Source organism: Mustela nivalis (genome assembly GCF_964662115.1).
Source record: "Mustela nivalis genome assembly, chromosome: 7".
NCBI lineage: Eukaryota > Metazoa > Chordata > Mammalia > Carnivora > Mustelidae > Mustela > Mustela nivalis.
Window position 1 is genome coordinate 135,158,991 of NC_139026.1, and position 21,120 is coordinate 135,180,110.

The 21,120-nt window shown below is 37.8% G+C and overlaps 1 protein-coding gene across 2 annotated transcripts in view; it reads right to left on the bottom strand.

The window, feature by feature from the left end:
* MKX (mohawk homeobox) overlaps nucleotides 1-21,120 on the bottom strand; it is an 85,371-nt gene that overhangs the window by 8,145 nt on the left and 56,106 nt on the right. The window contains exons 6-7 of one of the 2 annotated variants that reach the window (XM_082740936.1): nucleotides 12,704-12,737; nucleotides 9,981-10,026 (exon numbers count right to left, since the gene is read on the bottom strand). In XM_082740936.1, the coding sequence (XP_082597062.1) occupies nucleotides 9,981-10,026; nucleotides 12,704-12,737 (80 nt within the window). Of the gene's footprint in view, nucleotides 1-9,980; nucleotides 10,027-10,055; nucleotides 12,598-12,703; nucleotides 12,738-21,120 lie in introns of those variants that run through there. The other variant, XM_082740935.1, reaches the window with a different exon arrangement.

Sequence of the window (21,120 nt, forward strand, 5' to 3'; positions counted from 1 at the left end):
CAAAGGAAACAGTCAACAAAACAAGGAGGCAACCCACGAAATGGGAGAAGATATTTGCAAATGACAGTACAGACAAAAGGTTGATATCCAGGATCTATAAAGAACTCCTCAAACTCAACACACACAAAACAGACATTCAAATTAAAAAATGGGCAGAAGATATGAACAGACACTTCTCCAATGAAGACATACAAATGGCTATCAGACACATGAAAAAATGTTCATCATCACTAGCCATCAGGGAGATTCAAAACCACATTGAGATATCACCTTACACCAGTTAGAATGGCCAAAATTAGCAAGACAGGAAACAACATGTGTTGGAGAGGAAGTGGAGAAAGGGGAACCCTCTTACACTGTTGGTGGGAATGCAAGTTGGTGCAGTCTCTTTGGAAAACAGTGTGGAGATTCCTCAAGAAATAAAAAATAGAGCTTCCCTATGACCCTGCAATTGCACTCCTGGGTATTTACCCTGAAGATACAGATGTAGTGAAAAGAAGGGCGATCTGTACCTCAATGTTTATAGCAGCAATGGCCACGGTCGCCAAACTGTGGAAAGAACCAAGATGCCCTTCAACAGATGAATGGATAAGGAAGATGTGGTCCATATACACTATGGAGTATTATGCCTCCATCAGAAAGGATGAATACCCAACTTTTGTAGCAACATGGACGGGACTGGAAGAGATTATGCTGAGTGAAATAAGTCAAGCAGAGAGAGTCAGTTATCATATGGTTTCACTTATTTGTGGAGCATAACAAATAGCATGGAACAAGGGGAGATGGAGAGGGGAAGGGAGTTGAGGGAAATTGGAAGGGGAGGTGAACCATGAGAGACTATGGACTCTGAAAAACAATTTGAGGGGTTTGAAGGGGCGGGGGGGGTGGGAGGTTGGGGGAACCTGGTGGTGGGTATTAGAGAGGGCACAGATTGCATGGAGCACTGGGTGTGGTGCAAAAACAATGAATACTGTTAGGCTGAAAAGAAATAAAAAAAAAAAGAAGCTGCTCTTAAGTCATTAGGCAGAACCTGTGGAGTTAAGAGGACAGGGCGGGGGGAAGGGCGAGTGCAAGGAGGAGAGGAAGAGAAGAAAACCAAGAAAGAGTAGGAAGGGGAGTAGAGAAGGAAGGGTGGCAGGAGATTATTTATTTGTTTCTAGAACATGGAAGAGCTATAGAGAAGAGGCCCAAAGTGAGCATGGAGGTCTAAGTTCTTAGAGAAAATGTAACTTGTAAAAATAGATCTCTGAGAAGAAGACAGCTTAGCCAGGGTGCTGTCCTGACCCTCAAAGCACTATGGGATTGCTAAGCAATTAGCCAGGGTCTTCCTACTTTTTGCAGTTCTGCAGGTCTGGAGAGAAGATGACTATAGGTGCCTTAACAGGGGATTTACAGCTTGCCTGCTGGTGTGTCTCCTGATCATGAAGACTGATAGTGTCTGCTCCACCCTCTTTCTATTCATAAGCTTTTTACTCCCTAAGGTGAACTTGGGCTTCATGTTGAAGAAAATCTTGAGCACACAATGAAAATGGTGATTGAGCAGCCAGAGAAAGAATAACAAACACAATAAACAGAACAGGCAGTTTGTACTGGAATGATGGATATGAGAACTATAATAAACAAACAGACAATGCATTTAAAGAGATTCAAGCATAGTATTTACAAGATATTTTCTGGAAAATACATGCTACATACACACACACACACACACACACACGAGCAATACACGAGCACAGACATGTATGCATCTGATAAAGGATTCACATCCAGAATGTATTAGGAAATACTTTGAAATCAAGAAGAAAAGAACAGACAACCCAATACAATAATGGGCAAAAAAGTTGAACAGGATCTCTACAATATCCAAATGGTATAATACATATCAAGACCACAAATTATACATTAATTAAATTTAATATTAAATAGCACTAAATATTAAATAATATGTATATATTTAGTATTATTTTGTTTTAATGTTAAAAACACAAAAACCACAATGAGATGCTTCTGTAAATCTACAATAATGGCTAAAACATTAAAAACTGCCAAGTTTGCATAGTGATTTGAAGAGGCACCTGTACCCCAATGTCCACAATAACCAAATTATGGAAAGAGCCAAGATGTCCATTGACAGATGAATGGATAAAGAAGATAGGTATATAGACTGGAATACTACTGAGCCATCAAAAAGAATGAAATCTTGCCATTTGCAACATGACATGAATGGAACCAGAGGGTATTATGCTAAGTGAAATAAGTCAATCAGAAAAAGACAATCATTATATGATTTTATTCATATACAGAATTTAAGAAACAAAGCTGATGATCATAGAGAAAGAGGGAAAAGTAAAATAAGACAAAATCTGAGAGAGAGACAAACCATAAGAAATTCTTTTTTTTTTTTTTTAAAGATTTTATTTATTTATTTGTCAGAGACAGAGGGAGAGAGAGCAAGTGAGCACAGGCAGACAGAGAGGCAGGCAGAGGCAGAGGGAGAAGCAGGCTCCCTGCCAAGCAAGGATCCCGATGCGGGACTCGATCCCAGGACCCTGGGATCATGACCTGAGCCGAAGGCAGCCGCTTAACCAACTGAGCCACCCAGGCGTCCCCCATAAGAAATTCTTAACCGAACGGAACAAACTGGGGGTTTCTGGAGGGGAGGTGGGTGCAGGGATGAGGTAACTAGGTGATGGGCCTTATGGAGAACACTTAATGTAACGAGCACTGGGTGTTGTATGCAACTGATGAGTCACTAAATGCTACCTCTGAAACCAATTATATACTATATGTTAATTAACTGAATTTAAATAAAATAATAATAATAAATATATAAAAATTTTCTTAAAGGATCTCCTATCCTGCTTGTGGAGATGTAAACTAGTATCACTGTGATGGAAAATTGTTTGATAATATTCACTAAAACTAAAATATAACTCAAAAAGTCCACTTCTATCTCATAGAAATACATACATAAATTTATCAAAAGAAATGCACAAGAATGTGTTTATAGTAGCATTATTTGTCATTGCTTCCCAAATGGGAAACAATCCAAATGTCCATCAAGAGTAGGATGTATTAATAACTTGTGGTATATCCATATAATGATGTAGTGGTATATAGCAATAAAAAAGAATGAAATGCTGCTGTATGCAATGAGATTGATGAATCTCACCAGTCTAGTATTGAGCAAAAGAAGAATATAACTTTATAACTTCATTTATTTAAATTTCAAAAGTAGGCAGAAGTCAGAAAAATGTTTACCTTTAGGAGGATTTCTGGAATACTTCTAATGCTTTTTATCTTTATCTCTGTGTTGGTTATACAATTATATTCCCTTTGTAAAAGTTTAATTATACATCTGTGATTTTCGAAGTTTTCCATTACAATTTAATTAAAATGTTTAGAAAAAATCAACATGTTTATAATAACATCTTTAAGTAAATCAAGAATGAAAGAATATTGTTTTAAAATAGAAAAACACCTCAAATCAACATCTTTTATTACATATAATATTTAAATACTAGAGGTGAGACCAATTAATGTAAGAAAAAAATATAAGAAATCACCTCTATCATTAAAAAACTATTATGGAAATGTTAGTCAATGCCACAAGGTAAGAGAAATAGAGTATAAATATTGGAAAGGGGCAGTAAATTTCATCATTTAGAAATAATATGATTGTATGACTGGAAATCCAAATTATACATTTGGAAAAATAATTTAAAGAATAGAATCCTAACTGAGGTGGTTGGCAAAGAAAAACATTTAAATATCAATAGTTTGCCTATAAAAATGATAATTAAGATTTTTAAAAATGGAAAAATCCCATTCACAATATAATGCAAGAATAAATACCAATGAATAAAAATTAAGATACATGAAGGAAAATAAAACTGTTGAGATCAAAAGAAAGAAGAAAATTAGACAATAAAACTATTGCAATGTGTCAATTGACCTGTATATTCATGCAATCCACAAATGCCCACACAATTCTGGGGGCAGTGGGGGTCTGGTAAAATAATTTATCATGTATATCTTTACAAGTTAAGATGAGGAAAGAGCCAGGAAAATTACCAGAAGGAATAATAGAAATGAAGGACTCTATACTCACTGCCATAATTAGAAACTGAATAAAGAGTTCAAAAACAACTACTTAGATCAGTGGATTATCTAGCAAATACTTTTGAGGCATGAGTTATGTTTCTTTTTGCAGGATGGAGGCAGGGTGTTCAGTGAAGAACCAGATAACTAGTTCACTTTTTCTTTTTTCTTTAAAGATTTTATTTATTTATTTGAGAGAGAGTAAGAGAGAGCATGAGACAGGAGAAGGTCAGAGGGAGAAGCAGAGTCCCCACAGGGCTGGGCTCGACTCGATCCCTGGAGTCTGGGATCATGACCTGAAACCAACAGAGCCACCCAGACGCCCCACTAGTTCACTTTTTAAAATTAAAACATTTTTATTAGGACTCTTTATTTTTATTTATTTATTTATTTTAAAGATTTTATTTATTTATTTGACAATGAGAGAGACACAGAGAGAGAGAGAGAGCGCACACACAAGGGGGAGTGGCAGGCGGAGGCAGAGGGAGAAGCAGCTTCCCTGTGGGTCTCTATCCCAGGACCCTAGGATCATGACCAGCAGACGTTTAAATGACTGAGCCACCCAGGAGCCCCATAAACGTTATCTTAGAGCAGTTTTAAGTCCACAGCAAAACTGAGGGGAAGGTACAGAGATTTCCCATTCGCTCCATGTCCCTATACATGAATATCCTCCTTCATGTTCTACAACCTCTACCAGAATGGTATAGTTGTTACAGCTGATGAATTGGCATTGAACCAGTCATTACACCCAAAGTCCATAGTTTACAACCACTCTGGGTTGGACAAATGTGCAATGACACCTGTCCATCATTATGGTATCACGCAGAGTAGATTAACTGCTCTAAAACTCTTCTGTGCACGACCTATTTATCTCTCTTCAACCCCAACTCCTGAAAACCACTGATCTTTCTGTTGTCTCTGTAATTTCACCTATTTTAGAATATCATATTGCTGGAATCATACAGTGTGTAGCCTTTTTTAGATTGGTTTCTTTCACTTAGTAATATGCATTTAAGTTTCCTCCATGTCTTTTCATGTCTTGATAGCTTGGTTCTTTTTAGCACCGAATCATTCCACTGTCTGTTTGTACCACAGGTTATTTATCCATTCACCTACTGAAGAATATTGGTTGCTTCCAAATTTGTACAATTATGAATAAAGCTTCACCTTTTTGTGTAAGTTTTTTGTGGACATAAGTTTTCAACTCATTTAGGTAAATAATAAGGAGCATGATTACTGGTTCACATGGTATGCTTAGTTTTAAAAGAAACTGTCAAACTTTCTTCTGAAGTGGCTATTACCATTTTGCATTTCCACAAGCCATGAATGAGACTTCCTGTTGCTCCACAGTCTTGCCAGCATTGGGTGTGGTCAACATTCTGGACATCAGCCATTCTAATAGGTGTATAATGGTATCTATTGTTGTTTTAATCTGAGCTTCCTGATGACATATGATGGGGTGCATGTTTTCCCATGTTTATTTGCCATGTGGGTATTTTCTTTGATGAGTTTTCTATGAAGGCTTTTGGCCCATTTAAAAACAGATCAGGTTTTCTCATTATTAAGTTTTAAGAGTTCATTGTATACTTTGGATAACAGTCATTTTTCAGATGTGTCTTTTGCAAATATTTTCTTCCAGTCTGTGGTTTGTCTTCTAATTCTCTTGGCATTGTCTTTCCAAACTTTTTAATTTTAATGACGTACAGTTTACCTTTTGTTTCATGTATCATGCCTTTGGTGTTGTATTTAAAATGCCATTGTCATCCCCAAGGTCATCTAGATTTTCTATGTCGTCTTCTAAGAGTTTTATAGTTTTGCATTTTACATTTAGGACTACGGTCCATTTTGGATTAATTTTTGTGAAAGATGTAAAGTTTGTGTCTAGATTTTTTTTTTTTTTTTTGCATGTGGATGTCCAGTTCCACTAATTACATTTTTGAACTTTATCTTTTCTTTCAAAAATTATTTTTAAATTTTACCATTTTATCTTTTCTCCATTGTATTGCCTTTGCTACTTTGTTAAATATCAGTTGTCTGTATTTGTGTGGGCCCATTTCTGGGCTCTGAATTCTGCTTCATCATTGAATTTGTATGCTCTTTTACCAATACTATGATGCTTTGATTACTGTAGCCTTAGAATAGGTCTTGAAATTGCTTATCAGTTCTCCAATTTTGTTGTTCTTCTTCATGGTTATATTGACTAGTTCAGGTCTTTTGTCTCTCCATATAAACTTTAGAATCAGTCTGTGGATATCCATAAAATAACTTGCTGGGATTTTGAGTGGGATTTCACTGAATCTATAGATCAAGTTGGGAAGAACTGACATCTGAGTAGTATTGAGTCTTTCCATCCATGAACATAGACTATCTCTCCATTTACTTAGTTTTTTAATTTCACTAACCAGAGTTTTGTCATTTTCCTTATATGGATCTTGTGCATATTCTGTTAGGTTTATACATAAAGGTTTCATTTTGAGGGGCTGCCTAGCTCATTTTTTATGCCAAAATAAATCGAAAATGGATATAAGATTTAAACATGTAAAAACAAACCATAATTCTAACAGCAGAAAAGATGGATGGGGTTTTTGTTGTTCTTGTTTTTTACAATCTTGGCACTAAATACAAGGTAATATGATTATAAGTGCTTTACACATAATAACTAATTAAGCCTCACAACACTACCAAGTAATTATTGTAATCTATATTTTATAGATGAGGAAACTGAGACTAAATAGGTTAAATGTCTTGTTCAAGATTGTAGAACTAGTAAGCAGGAGAGATAAGATTTGAATCTCAGAAGTTAGCTCCAGAGTTTGTGTTCTGAACTACTATACTATAAATATATCCAGTACTCTCTTTGACATTCAATGCATATGTACAGATTACATTTAAGCTTCTGAACTCAAAAATACTATAAGTGAGGTCAAGTATATATAAAAACAGTCTTGGAAAATATTTACAGCATCTATTGTAGACAGAATAGAAGAGAATTTTAAAATATACAAATAATGTACAAATCACTAACAAATGGATGAAAGGAAGGTAAGTATGAAAAAGAAATGAAGAAACAACAACAGAAAAGACATGAACAAGCAATTCATTGAAAACAAATACATGACCAAACTTATGTGTGCCACTCATCTTGAAAAAGTTGCAGTTAAAACAATGACAAAATATCACTTTTGCCTACCACATTGTCTAGTATGGAAAAGCTTAATAATACTCAATGTTTTGAACAAGTTGAAGAAAAACAGACATTCACTTTCTACTGTTAGCAGTGTAATTGGTAGACATTTTACTTGGTAATTTGGCAGCATCCATCAAAAAATTAAATTTACCTATCATTTGACCAATGAATTCCACTTTTAGGTATTTATTCCATAGACATACAAGTGGCTGAAGTCACATATATACAAGAATATTCGCTGCATCAGTATTTATATCAGTGATGTTGAAATATGGTCTGTTTGATGATGACAATTCATCAATTGTTGGTTATTAGTCTGGGAGGAGATAAGGGGTCAGAATATAAATCAACTAAGAGCTCTGTGAGTTCAGGTGACAATTTTTATTCATAGAAGTTTTTCTTGCAGTATGCTAATATATATTCTAGGGTAAGCTCCTTATCTCAATGTAAAACAGTGCTTTGGGTAGCACTAGTTTATAATAATCAAAAAATAGGAAATAATTCAGAAGTCCACCAAGGAGGTATTTGCTAAGTAAATTATAAAAGATCCAAAATAAAATCCTATGCATTCATTTAAATAATGAAATCTACATATATATAGATATGAAACATATATGCACATACACATGATGGAATGGAAAAAATATTGCAGGATCACATGAATATGGCAAGAAGTGCAAGATGAAAAAGTACAAGTTTGTATAAGCATAGTTTCTGGAAATAGACATAAGACATTATTAACAATGGTTATCTTTGGGATGTGAGATTGGGATCATGGAGAGAGAGGGTATGGGATTTTTTTTTTTTTTAAATCTTATGTCCTCCTACACTGCTTAGATGTTTCTACAGCTAGCATAAGTTATGTTTATACTTTTACAAAACATGAATTAAAAATTTAAATTTTGTTTAAAAGTCATGAATACAAGTCAGAGTAGACTCACTACCGATCAAATTTTCAGAAGCTGGCTTTGGGCTGAAATTTATTTCAGAAGACTTACTGAGACAAATTTTACATGAATTTCCATGGAGTCATTCGTGTAAAGATGTAAAAAGCACATCAGCTTGTTTGTCCAAACTTAGAAACTGGTTTTTCTCATCTTAAAAAAAATAGTTTATTATGGGCAATACATACACTTCTCCAATCAAATTTTTAGTCCATCTCTAAGATGTGTTTCCAGTCTAGGAAGTGATGAAGTTAGGATTCTGTCCCTGCAATGTGACAATCAGTCACCTAATTCTGACCATAACTGTTAAACAAAAGGGGGGGTGGGGATAAAAAAAAAAACAAAATAAACAAAAAACAAATAAAAAAAAGAAGTAGAGGACCAGAAGACTTTGCTTAAGAGGGCCCAAAGATGGTAGATCACAATATGAACTTGACAAAATCTGGTGGTCTTCAATGCTTCATGGAAACCACAGTTTTTATTGCCAAAAATTATAGGATATTAAGTGTTTCAGAGTCATCTGGAACACAATAATAATCATTAACATTTGTACAGTACATGCAGTTTGCAAAGTACTTTTATACTCACTGCCTTATTTGATCTTCACAATAGATCTTTAGAGTAGGTAAATTTCATAGATCAAATTTTACAGATGCAAACACTGGGTACACAAGGTTTATGCCTATTCCCCAAAGTCACCAAGCAGTGAGGAGGCAAAGCCAGGTTATGCCAGTCCAAGTCCTTACCACCACCCCACACTGCTTTCCAAGGGATGGCCAACCTAAGCCGCCCTGGACGGAAGAGTCTGGGTGGCTTGCTTACTCTCTGTGTTTATTTGCATGATGTTATGCTGTTGAGCTGGATGAGTTTAAAAGCAGACCATGGCTGTTGCCACTGTTTGTTAAACACTGCTACTTGGAGCAGGCAGGGATACAGAGAGCAGCTTGAGTTCTTCGTCATCTTGAACAAGATCAAGCAGGATGAATAGAGGGAAAAGCAATTCTAGCCGATATGGATGAAGGAAGCTCTCCAACATGCTATGTTTTGTATTGGCATTTCTGTTCTTTCCTACATTTGTTATACTTTATTCTTTACTCTGGGAAGTTCAAGGTAGTAATAATAAAATGATCTTTCTTGAAGGTCTCTCTAACTCTGATCCCAACTATTATTATTCCCCAGCAGTCTTTCATGTCAGACTTCCTTTCCCAATGCTCCTCATGAAACTCTCCGTATCCCAATACACTGTGCATATTGCTACTTTCTTGCACACAAACCCTATATAGAGGAATTATAATTATGTGATAATACCTTCCATTTATTAAGCACCTATTAAATGCCAGGCACTGTGGTAGGCACTTTATAAACTTTATGTAATCTCTAAACCTTGTAGCCAGTCTACAAGCTATGGCTCATTCCTTTCACTTTGCAGATAAAGAAAGCCAAGTCCAGAATGACTGAGTCTGAATCTTATGTAGTGGGTGACAGAACTGAGATACATAGATCTAACTTCAAAGCCAAGATTCTCTCCAGTACATAGCACACAGTGATAATGCTTATTGTATTAGCTATTCAAAGAAGGCATTTAGTGCAAATGTTCATTTTAAATTTATGTATGTATTTTAACAGCATCATACTCTCTTTTCCTCAGCTCTTAAAAGGTAGGTTGGTGGTCTAAGGTGATGAAAAGCAAACCTAATACACATGCAGTGCTCCCATATCATATCGCTTACCAACCTAAAGAGACTTACGGCATATAATGGACCCTTCTGTTCTTCTTTCTCCACCTGGTCAACTCTCAAAGGAAAACAAAATTCATATGATCATTGAAGTCTAGAAATTAACTTTTATTTTCAATCTGTCAAGAACTCCTGGCAGTTATTAATTTTATTAAAATGATTACATATGGCAAAACAAAGAATAGAGGTAATTCTATTTCTCTACAACATAAATTATGAGTTAGATTCTTAGCTGCTGGCTCAGCATTGTTCAAGATTCTTTTAAGGATTGGGGGGAACTTTAATTTCCAGAAAATGTTAAAGCAGCAAAAGAAAAAATAAATTAAAAGTAATTGCAATTGGAGATATTGCCAAGGATATGCTAATTATAAAATCTTCTTGATGTGTTTATAGGCCAGATTCCAAGCTTTGGTATTTAAAAATAAAAATCATGTGAAAGCTCTCCTATAATGCCTTGTCATTTATAGTTTATAACACAGAACGAATTTGCTGATTCTTTTTAAAAGGATGGCAAAAATGAATTACAACTAATTCAAATAAAAAACAACCAGCATCCATTCATCTAACTGAAATATGTCAAAACGAAGTCAATTTTATTAAAATATTTAATACCAGAATAACTTATAATAGTATGAAAAAGAGTGAAGTACTTGTCCTTCGTTTTCTTTGACATGATCACATTATGACAAAATTAATTGGTAAGGATTCGAAAGTTTTTGTCAAGGATCTGTAACTATTTAAGGATGTAAACCAAACGAACTCATACTTCATCTGATCATACAGTCATAACTTAACATATCCTGCTTTGCACTTACTGTTACTGCAAACAGCAATTTAAAAAACAAAGTAAAAATATATATATACAAAATATTTTTATATCAAATTATTTTCATTACACTAAATAAACCCAAACCCCAAATACTATGTTACATGAAAAAGTGTCCTACGATTTATATCAAGATTGATATTGTCCACATATCAACTAGAGCAGCCTTTGGTTTGAAAAACATTTTGCAAAATAAAGAAAAATACCACCACATGGCTGCACTAATGGCTCTCATTCACACTCACAAAAAAGCTTTCCAGTTAAAAAAAAAAAAAAAAAATTACAAAATAGATTACATACCCAGAAAAAACATCCCACCATAAAAGAGTCAAATCCTTTTTACTTCTCTGTAGCACATATTCTCTGTTATATTTGGCATCTCCACTGTTTATTCAAGTTTCAAGTCTCCCCCAGCTGATTAGAATATTATTGTTTGATTGAAAACTATATTCTTCTTTCTTGATACTGATTATTCTCACTCAATGATAGTCTAATTTAGAAACAAAATGTTCCCTCTTTTAATGCATGAGTTCACTTAATTTTTACTTTAATGTCCTTGGCAAAATGCAAAGACTGTCAATGTTTGTTTTCCATATGTTTTAAATTTAAAAACCAATTTTATGAGTGTATATGTATATTCACATAGAGATACATTTCTTTCATTGTCTTGTTCTCGTTGCAATACAAATTGTCCATCAGCAATTATAATTTGAAATGAACCAACTAAAAGGTTTTTTAACCATTCCACATGAAAAGCTTTCCATCACAAAAAGCACTGAACTTTAACGCAAACAGGATTATGTGTTAAAACTAAACTATAGGTTTAGTTCTACACGGGAACATTTTGAGTACTTTATATAATAAAATTTTTAAGAACTTCAGCAAAACTTAAGAAAAAGAAAATCCAAATTAATTCTAAAAGGGCATTGTGGCATTTTCCAGCAATGCTTGGAAAAAGTTCTTCAGATCACAATGTATTCACTGGGATTCTTTTTACGTGTACATGTTATGTGATCGCCGCTCCTTTCCTTTTGGAACTTTGTAGTGTGTCTGATAGGCAGGCAAAATACATGCATGAAATTCTCACTGTCACTCTGAAAAGCATGCTGAACAATTTTAAATGCTGCAGAAGTTGTTTTTTTAAGAGGAACGTTTCATTTGGGCTGAATAGATGTCCAAGTTTTAACACGTGAATTACTGAATACATTGTGAGGCCTTTCAGCGCGTGTGGTTTCAGTCCTGGAATGGTCAGAGGCCCGTCTGGAGTGACACACAGACGAACAAGCATGGCGGTGTTGTCATTTGAGGCATAGCTGCTCCACTACGCCCACGTTGCTGCTGATTTTTGGGAAGCAAGGCACTTACTGTAACGGCAATGCAGACACCTGATGCATAGTTTGAGTAACATAAAATAAGTTACTATTTTTGATTAAAGTGAGGTTTTTATAATTTATATGTCTTTTATAGAAGCAACTAAATGATATAGTTAGGATAATTAAAAATAAAAAGAGGTTTGAAAGGGAGTCATTTCCACTTCCGCTTCGGCTCGTAGGAGGAGGCTTTATGGGAAAACACTGACGTGAAGAACAGCCATTGGTCTGAAAAGCGACAAACCCTTAAAACTGGTGGACCAGTGGCACTTTGACGGTCTTGACTTCTGCTATATGTGACGACTTCTGGATGATGCAACTGGTGGTTCCCTGCAGTGTGTCTTTGCCCTGTGCAAGATTTGTTAAGGCCATAGCGGCATTAATCTCCTTCCAGTATGTGTCATCCTTGCTTGGTCCCTTCCTGTGGGCTGCACTGGATTTCAGCAAGAAAAGAAAGATAATGATCAAATCCACTGCAGTGTCCACAGAAAATGCCATCAGTGAAAAGCACAAATGGCGGATAAAAACATATTTCTCACCTGTCACCCTTATTGGATCCATTTTCCAGAGCATCTGTAAAGACAAGCAAAAACTCGATTACTTTTCTTTCCTTGTTTCTTTCTGTTTTAATCTCTGGAGTTGCCTCATTAACGACCAGGAATAGAAGCTAATCAGAAAATATGGTTGAAAGTCAGTTAATTTTTTGTTTAACAAAGATAAAGTAGTTTAAGATACAAAAGAAATCTCTCTGCAAAGAAGCAGGAATAAGATGAGAACAGGTAATAAAAAATGCAAAATAGCTTTCATAAATATACAAAAATCTGACATTGATTTATCCCAAGAAATTGAGTTTTTTAATGAAGAGGCAAACAGTAGAGGGACAAGGTTCCTGCGGCCTTCCTGCGGCCAGGTTCTGTTCTCACTCCCCCACTCACCTGCTTACCTTTGGACAGGCTACAATGCTTCCACAAAGTCTGGGATGCAATTTCCTCAACTATAAAAAAAGAGAGTTCTTAGAACTTCAGGGTGCCTCTGGTTCAACCTTCTATGACTTCGTGGGAATCAAACCATGATTTCAGAAAAAGGATTGACAAAGAGTTCCCTCTGGCTAGCTAGCAAATGAGTAGCAAATTCAATGCAACAGCACAGGGCTTCTGACCCTATCAGAATAAGCAGGCACCAGTCTTCCAGCTGCAAAGGAACCCTTCCCACTGCAGGAAATGAGCATTATGGGGTGAGCTTTGCTTACGCACTCTCTCTTTTGGTGTACATTTCCTCCCTCTCTCAGGCACTAATGTCTACCAGTGCAAACATCAATATCGAGAAAGATGAAATGGGCTACTGATCTTGATTAATTCTCCCTAGGTAGCTTTTAGGCTAAAAGAATATGGTACTCGGAACCCCAAAATAGACATGCTGGAGGGGAAGATAGACAGAGGGTAAAGAGGATCTGCTAGCATGGCATGGGAAGTGGGGACAAAGGAACAGGGCTGAGACTCCCCATCAGCCTATGAGATTCCAAAACTAAGTTAAGTTACGACCACCATCACCACCACCACCATCATCATCAACATCAACAACAACAATAAATATTACCAAGTAGTTACGAAATGAGGCACTTTGCCCTATACAGGAAACATGAAAACCAGGACCTCCTTCCAGTTGTATGGCTTTGGAAAGCTGTATTTTCCTCTTCCTGTTTTACCTCTCTCAACCCAATATTTTTTTTTTTTTTTTAGATTTTATTTATTTATTTGACAGAGAAAGATCACAAGTAGATGGAGAGGAAGGCAGGCAGAGAGAGAGAGAGGGAAGCAGGCTCCCCGCTGAGCAGAGAGCCCGATGCGGGACTCGATCCCAGGACCCTGAGATCATGACCTGAGCTGAAGGCAGCGCTTTAACCCACTGAGCCACCCAGGTTCCCCTCAACCCAATATTTTTAAAAGACATCTTTTCCCGCTCTGCAAGGCTCAAGGCTAGTAAGGCGAGGCAGCCTAATTTTCCAGTTCTGGGCTCTAAGACAGTAATGGGACTTGAGAATAAGAGCATCAGCATGACCGTAATACAGTGTAACCAGGGTAAAATTTTCCAAGGAAGATACGTTCAGGAGAAGAATGATTATATGCCCATGGAGAGGAGGCAGCTAAAGTCCTGTGTCCTCTAGGAAAGAAAAGAATTAGGAAAGCCTGTTAGTGCATCCTGAGTCAGGCCTCCTGGTGTGGACCTGGGGGAAATAAAGGGTCACTATGGGCTCTTTGTAGAATCCTTCCTAGGGTCCCAGGGAGTTTAAAAAAAAAAAAAAAAAAAGGCAAGCCAACAAAACAAAAACACTTAGTGCATAAATAACAAGGTTCTTATGAGGAATAAATGAGATGCTATGTGTCTGGCCCAAAACAGAACAACAAACATTAGTCCCTTTCTTTGATCTCCTTTTATTTAGGGGTCCTTGGGGGAAATAGCTCAATCTGTGAGCAGCTGGATGGTCACTGACTGTATCTTCTGGTCCCTACTAGGTTGGCCTGGATAGCTACTTATATTTTGGCTGCTTTTGATATTTTTGGAACTATACAATTACTTATGTAATTAAAGAAAGAGAATGACAATTTTTAATTCACAGAACTCCAATAATCCCAGTTTACAGATCCCTTCCTCCGTGCCAGGCACTATTCTAAGCACTTTGTGTCTTAGCTTATTTTGTATTAGTGACTCTGTACGTGGATAGCATGTCTCTGTTATGTCTGTTAAGTCACTCTTTGTTTCGTCCTATTATCTGTAAATCTTTACTCAGGAATGACAGAGACAGTGTACTATAAAAACAGAGAACAAGTCAAGGTCTTTGTTTAGGAGGAGGAAAGCCAGCAACACTGGATATTTTACAGAGGAAAAAAAAAAGAGTTAAGCCTTTGCTCAATTTTGCCCACAAATTGCAACAATTCTGTTGCCAAAGTGAAGCAATAGGTTATGGAGATATTTATTCAATGGAAAGACTTGGCAAAAGCAGAATAAGTTCCATGAAGCTTAAATAACATTAGGGAAATAACAAAACATAATTTAGAAAAGACCATGTAACTGATGCTCTGGCTTACAAACAAAGCAGTCTCACATATTCAAAGGGGACCAGAGGCGAATTCCCTACCTGAATGATCAACCCAAGAGTGATTACCGCACAGACGACAAGAAGGAAGCCTGTGGCCATCAAATATGTAATGGGTTACAGAACCCAGAAATGCCATAAATGAGTGGAGGCTACATGTGGATTTACCGTTCAGGTCCATGGAGAGATTCCGTTTAAGAGGAAGAGTGATCACGTACGTCCTGCAGCGCAGTCAGCAGTTGGATGCTGGTAGCACTGCGGCTTGTCTCCCTAAACTCCTTCCACTGAGAAACAAGTTTACTACAGCCAACTGCGAAATTATAAAATTCTGCTTACTCTTCGGGTGTATGAGTTTTACAGCTCAGTGCCTATGAAAATACCTTTGAAGTGTAAAACTTAGATTCCAATCCCTGTTCGGGTATTCTTAATTAGTTTCATGATTTCAACAAGGTCCCCAGCAGCATTCAAAAGACTGCATCCTGCATTTCATTTCTAAAGCTGATGGGTATGTTCAGTGTCATTAGGTATGGATTCAGGTTCTTTTCCCAGCAACAGAAGAAAGGTCTTCATAAAAAGTAAGGAACAGAAGAGACATTTTGCTTCTCTCTCAAGAGCAATGCGAAAACAGGGTGTAACGAAGCTCAGTGTCAAACATTTCAAACCAACAAGAAAGAGGTGGCTACTACTATTTGGGGTGGAGGGGAGTGGGGAGAATCTCTGTGTCCAGGGTGCTTCTGGTTCAAAACATAAATGGGTGTTAGAAGGGCATGCTTTCTCTGTTGCTGTTGTTGGTGGGTTGCCCAGTGTCACTAGGATATTATGCATCTAAGAGCCACCTCCTGCAGAGTAGTGTGTTCTAGTTCCCAGAAGAGCTAGCAGAAGCAAGATAGCAAACAGGGGTCCTTTTACTCAAACATTAGTGCTCTTGCAGGAAAGCAAAGGGCAATAAAGATCTGCTGGATTGGGAAGATGGTTTTTCCAGTCCTTACTCTGAGATGAAATCTGGGGAAATACCCCAGCTATTTTAGAGAACTGACATCATTGAGGGGAACTCAGAAAAGGTACCCTCTACTGCTTTACATTAAATAACTCCATTAATTGTGAAGATGCTTTTTTCTTGTGCTTTTTTCTTTTGAAGTGTAAACTAGCTGGCTTTTATCTGATTCAAGTGTTTTGCATCTTTTCAGCCAATAGATAGGTGCTCGGTGGGGGGCTCAAGCCACTTCTACACACAGCAGACAGGTGGTCTCCCTGGCTCCTGTCCAGAAGTGGCATCCAGTCACAATCTGCCAGGAGAGGGAAGGATTCTGAATGCCGCTGCAAAGAGAGAAATCTGAAGTCTGAGCCAGAGCAGACGTTTCCCTGCTGTTAATTAGCATGCACAGACTTAGGGTCTGACTGCCCTACATTCAGCTCAGCTGTATCTCTCACTCTGCAAGTAGCTTGGCTCGGCCTATCCGAAGTCTGGGCTAAAATGCCTTTTTAGATTCTAAGGTTCCAAAAATCGGCTACGCTGTCAATTACCATAAAAGCAACTGGTTGGCAGGCACAGCTTATTGAACCAGCCAAAAGAGCGTATTTTAAGACCAAAAAAAGAAGAGGAAAGGGGAAAAAAAAAAAAAAAAGAGGTGCGTAGTTAGGAAAATCTTGGATGCCGTAAAACCCAAACCATGCTGAAACTTAAAGTGGGGCTATCCTCAGTTTGGACATGTGTTTCCTTATAAAGATATGTAGAGAAACAATTACACTGAAAACCACTTCTATTGCCATTCGAGATGTGGAAGCACCAAGCTCTGTGGGCAGATTCCACTCGACTTTGATAAACGCAATCTAGAAACGTATTAATTCTGATATATATTCCTGAAGTAAGAGTTATGGTCATAAAAAGAGATAAAAATATGGCCAAATCTCTGAGGTTTTTGTTTTTGTTTTTTTTCCAAATTGAATCAATAAGCCCTAAGGTTAGGAATGTTTAAAAAGATTCCACAAATGTGGAGCAGAAACTCACATCACTTAAGTGCAGATAAAAAATATGAGGATTTTAAAAAATTAAATAATCTAAAAATTATGCACTACGTATTTCCCTAAATTGAGATGGAGTGATTCAGAGATGCAGATGCTTGACCACCGCGCCCCCTTGCAACTGTGTCTGTTTTGGGGCCATCACTGGGGACAGCTGATGTGGACAGCCAGGGTTTGGTGTGTTTCTGATCTCAGAGGTCCCAAAAGCCCCCAGGACACCAGATCAGTTTTTGGAGTTATTTACATACTTGGAACAGTTGAGATAAAGAGCAAGGCTCTGGCAAACCGGGCAGATGGAAAACCTTCCTGAAGATTACGAAATGCCGACGGCTCCAAATCTACAGGACCTTACCCCAAACGGACAGAGCAATCCCTGGGGCTCCCTGCTCCCACCTCCATAGTCTCTATCTTTACTTCCCCACATACTGGATCCACGCGGGGGTCACACACACACCTAAAGACTGGTTCCACTATGACTCTATACTGTTTTTAAAAACAGCATATGTTGTGTCTCTTTCTTTCTTTCTTTCTTTCTTTCTTTCTTTCTTTCTTTCTTTCTTTCTTTCTTTCTTTCACAGAGAGAGAGATCACAAGTACACAGAGAGGCAGGCAGAGAGAGAGGGGGAAGCAGGCTCCCTGCTGAGCAGAGAGCCCGATGCAGGGCTCCACCCCAGGACCCTGAGATCATGACCTGAGCCAAAGGCAGAGGCTTTAACCCAAGGAGCCACCCAGACGCCCCTATGCTGTGTTTTTCTAATAAGAAAGTCATACAGTTTCACTGCAGAAAATCTAGGAAAAAAGTATAAAAGAGAAAATACAGGAAGTTTAGGGATAACTAATATAATATTTGAATATATGGCTTTCCAAGCAAGTTTATATACATTTTTTAAAATGGAGTCATTCTGTACATGTTTGCTTTTTTCACTGAACTTCGACTTTTGCTTTATTAATAAGATGGTAATCGCTTTAATAAATAAGATAGCAATCTACCATGTGGCCTTCCCTGATGTGGCAGTGGTTTTGGCCTGTGAAATAGAAACAGATTGAAAGAATTCAAAATCCAGCTTCATCCAGTTCAAACTTGAATATTGAGAGACTCCAATGTTACGAGAAGGGGTTATCTTTAAAATAACAATTACTAACATTGATTGGATGGTTATTCTTGTGCCAGGCGCTATGCCAGGGACCCTAAAATGTTATCTGGCTAAATGCTGATAGTAACCCTGTGAAACAGCACCATGGGCCTTATTTCCAAATGACACTGGAGCTTAGAAGAGTCCAGACACTCGCAAAGGACTCATTTTGGCAACAGGGGTCGTGAGTCTCAGCTCCACGTCAGCCGACTCTGAAGGTCATGTTTTTAACTACTGCATTCAATTACTCGAGTGGTCTCCATCGATAAAGCCACCTTCGAAGACCGTGACAAGGCTGAATGCACTGTTTACACAGAAAGCCTGTCGAATGACAACTTATTAAAAATCGGTTAAACACCTTTTCTGTTCTTTTTTTTTTTTAAGTATTTTAGACCACAGAGATACAAAAAGAGACTTTTTTCTGCTTATGATTTAATCTAAAATATTAAAAAAAAATCTGTGCAAATCACAGAATAGGGACTCTGAGCTCTCTCGAGTTCTCTCCCAGGCTTTAATTGGATTGACGTTTTAATAGACGTGATATCCTTATAATCACTCTTCTATTGCCCAGAGTGAATTACTGTTAAATAACTCCTAGACAGCTGTGGCTGCATCACTTTTAGAGGAAATTTTTGTGGTTAGCCTCTCTTTGGGGTAGTCAGAGCTTCCGAATGAGTAACGATAAATCATTCTAAGTGATGTTTGCCCCAGCAGGAAGGAAAAAATACCCAACACACTAAAACACATATCTGGATGACGGAGCTGCTTCTTCCAGGCCCACTACAACCCAAAGGGAGTTCTTTCAAACTCCAGCATGGCGGGAAGAGACTGCATCTGAGCCCGGTGAGTACCAAGGACGCTGCTCGCAGAAGAGCACTGGAGCCCGAGTTTTGAGGGCCTTGAGAGGGATGGTGGGGCAAGAGTTTGGCAACCTTTCTGAATAGTTGAGAATTATAAATGAAACCCACCTCTTCTTCATGGATAGAGTTTAGAATTTTTTTTTTTTCCTTTTTGCAATATACTAGCACAATTATTTATCCTGAGGCCTTAAAGAATGAGTGGCTTCCAAAATCACTTCAGGGTTTGAAGAAAAATCTTTTCCAAAAATTAAGCCAGTGTTTCCTCCAGCCATGACTTCGAACATCTGGCCAAAGATTCTTTTCCTTCCTGCTGCCTCTCATGTGGGCTGGCCCCTCACTATGGCTAATGATGCCCAGATGTCCCAGATCCTCAGGATCCCCACCTTCGGCTGCCTCTCTGTCAATGCATCGTCTCCTTTAACTTGGCCAGGAAATAAAAATGAGAAACCACACCCCTCTCTTCCGGACCAATAGCGAAGAGCTCCTCCGTCTGGATGGGTGGTAAGCTGACGTCGCAAAACTTTCGGAATAGGTTATATCTCCATTAACAACAACAACATCTTCATTATTCCAGCAATACCCATGTGTGTGTGCAAACCCGGGAAAGTGTTGCTTGGCTCCTATCAGTCAGGGAGTGGTGGCCTTGTGGCTTTCCTTATTGGGCAGAGCATAAGAACTTGAGACTAATGGCTCCTTATCAATCCAAGTGGAACGGTTACTGTAAAATGCACCGGTGTTCTGAATTCAATCTAGGCCAGAAGACTGAAGTTGTAGGAAGCGGGATTTAACAATTTGAAAGTAACTTTTCAAATAAGCCGAGTACAACCCAGTTATAATGCCTCCACTTCACTTTCAATTTTTTTCGCTAAGTATCTTAAATATTCTTGATGCTAAGTTGTTCTGCATGAGACCATCTACCAAGATTGGTCCTCTGTGATCTCAAAGGCTCCACCTTTCCAAAGCCGAAAACTTTGAGCCTGAAACTTCACTTTGAAAATTAGAATGCAATCTGTGGGGAAGAAATTGTTGGTGAATGACCAGAAAGGGGGTCTGGAAATGTTAAATATTCTCATTTCTTTGCTGAGCTCATCGTTATTAACTATGAGGGTGGTCTGGAATGAGGCACAGAGGCAGCCTGGTGCAGTGGTTGGAGCCCAGACCCTGGAACCAGACAGCAGGAGCTGGACCCCTGCTCTACCGCCTACTGTCTGTTTGACAGCGGACCAGCTGCTCAACTTCAACTTTCTCACCTATATAATGGGGAAACAGTACTATGATAAAATGCTTCTTCTGAGGACCACATGATTGAATATTTTCTAAAACAGAAGAGCGCTTGGTCACGTATACCAAGCACCAAAGGAACCCTCGTAAAATGAAAAAAAAAAAAAATTAACCTCCTCTCTCTCTTTACTTTTTACATCTAGAATATGGGGTTGAATGTAGACACCAGAAAAATTGGTATTGTTCAGAGATTTAATAAGAAAGCCATTATGTAAGAACAGAGTGTTTTAACTCTGGGCAAAGCCCATCAGCTCAGATTAATGGATTAGGTGTGCAGAATCTATCTTCAGGGACAAAATGGTTTTTCTGATGCTATTTTGTGCCGAACTATCACAACATGCCAAGACAAAGAATACTGGATCCACATGAAACAAGAGCTGCAAACTTTAAGTGTCTAATGGATTTCGTTACTTCATTTTTCTCAAGGGGAATATTGGAGATGTTACCCGAAATGTTTCATCCATGAAAGCTAGGTTTCTAGCCAAAGTCTCAGAAAATGACTTCCTAACTATGCATGAATAACTTCTGTGTGTGTGTCCGTGTGTTGCAAGGAACATTAATTGTTT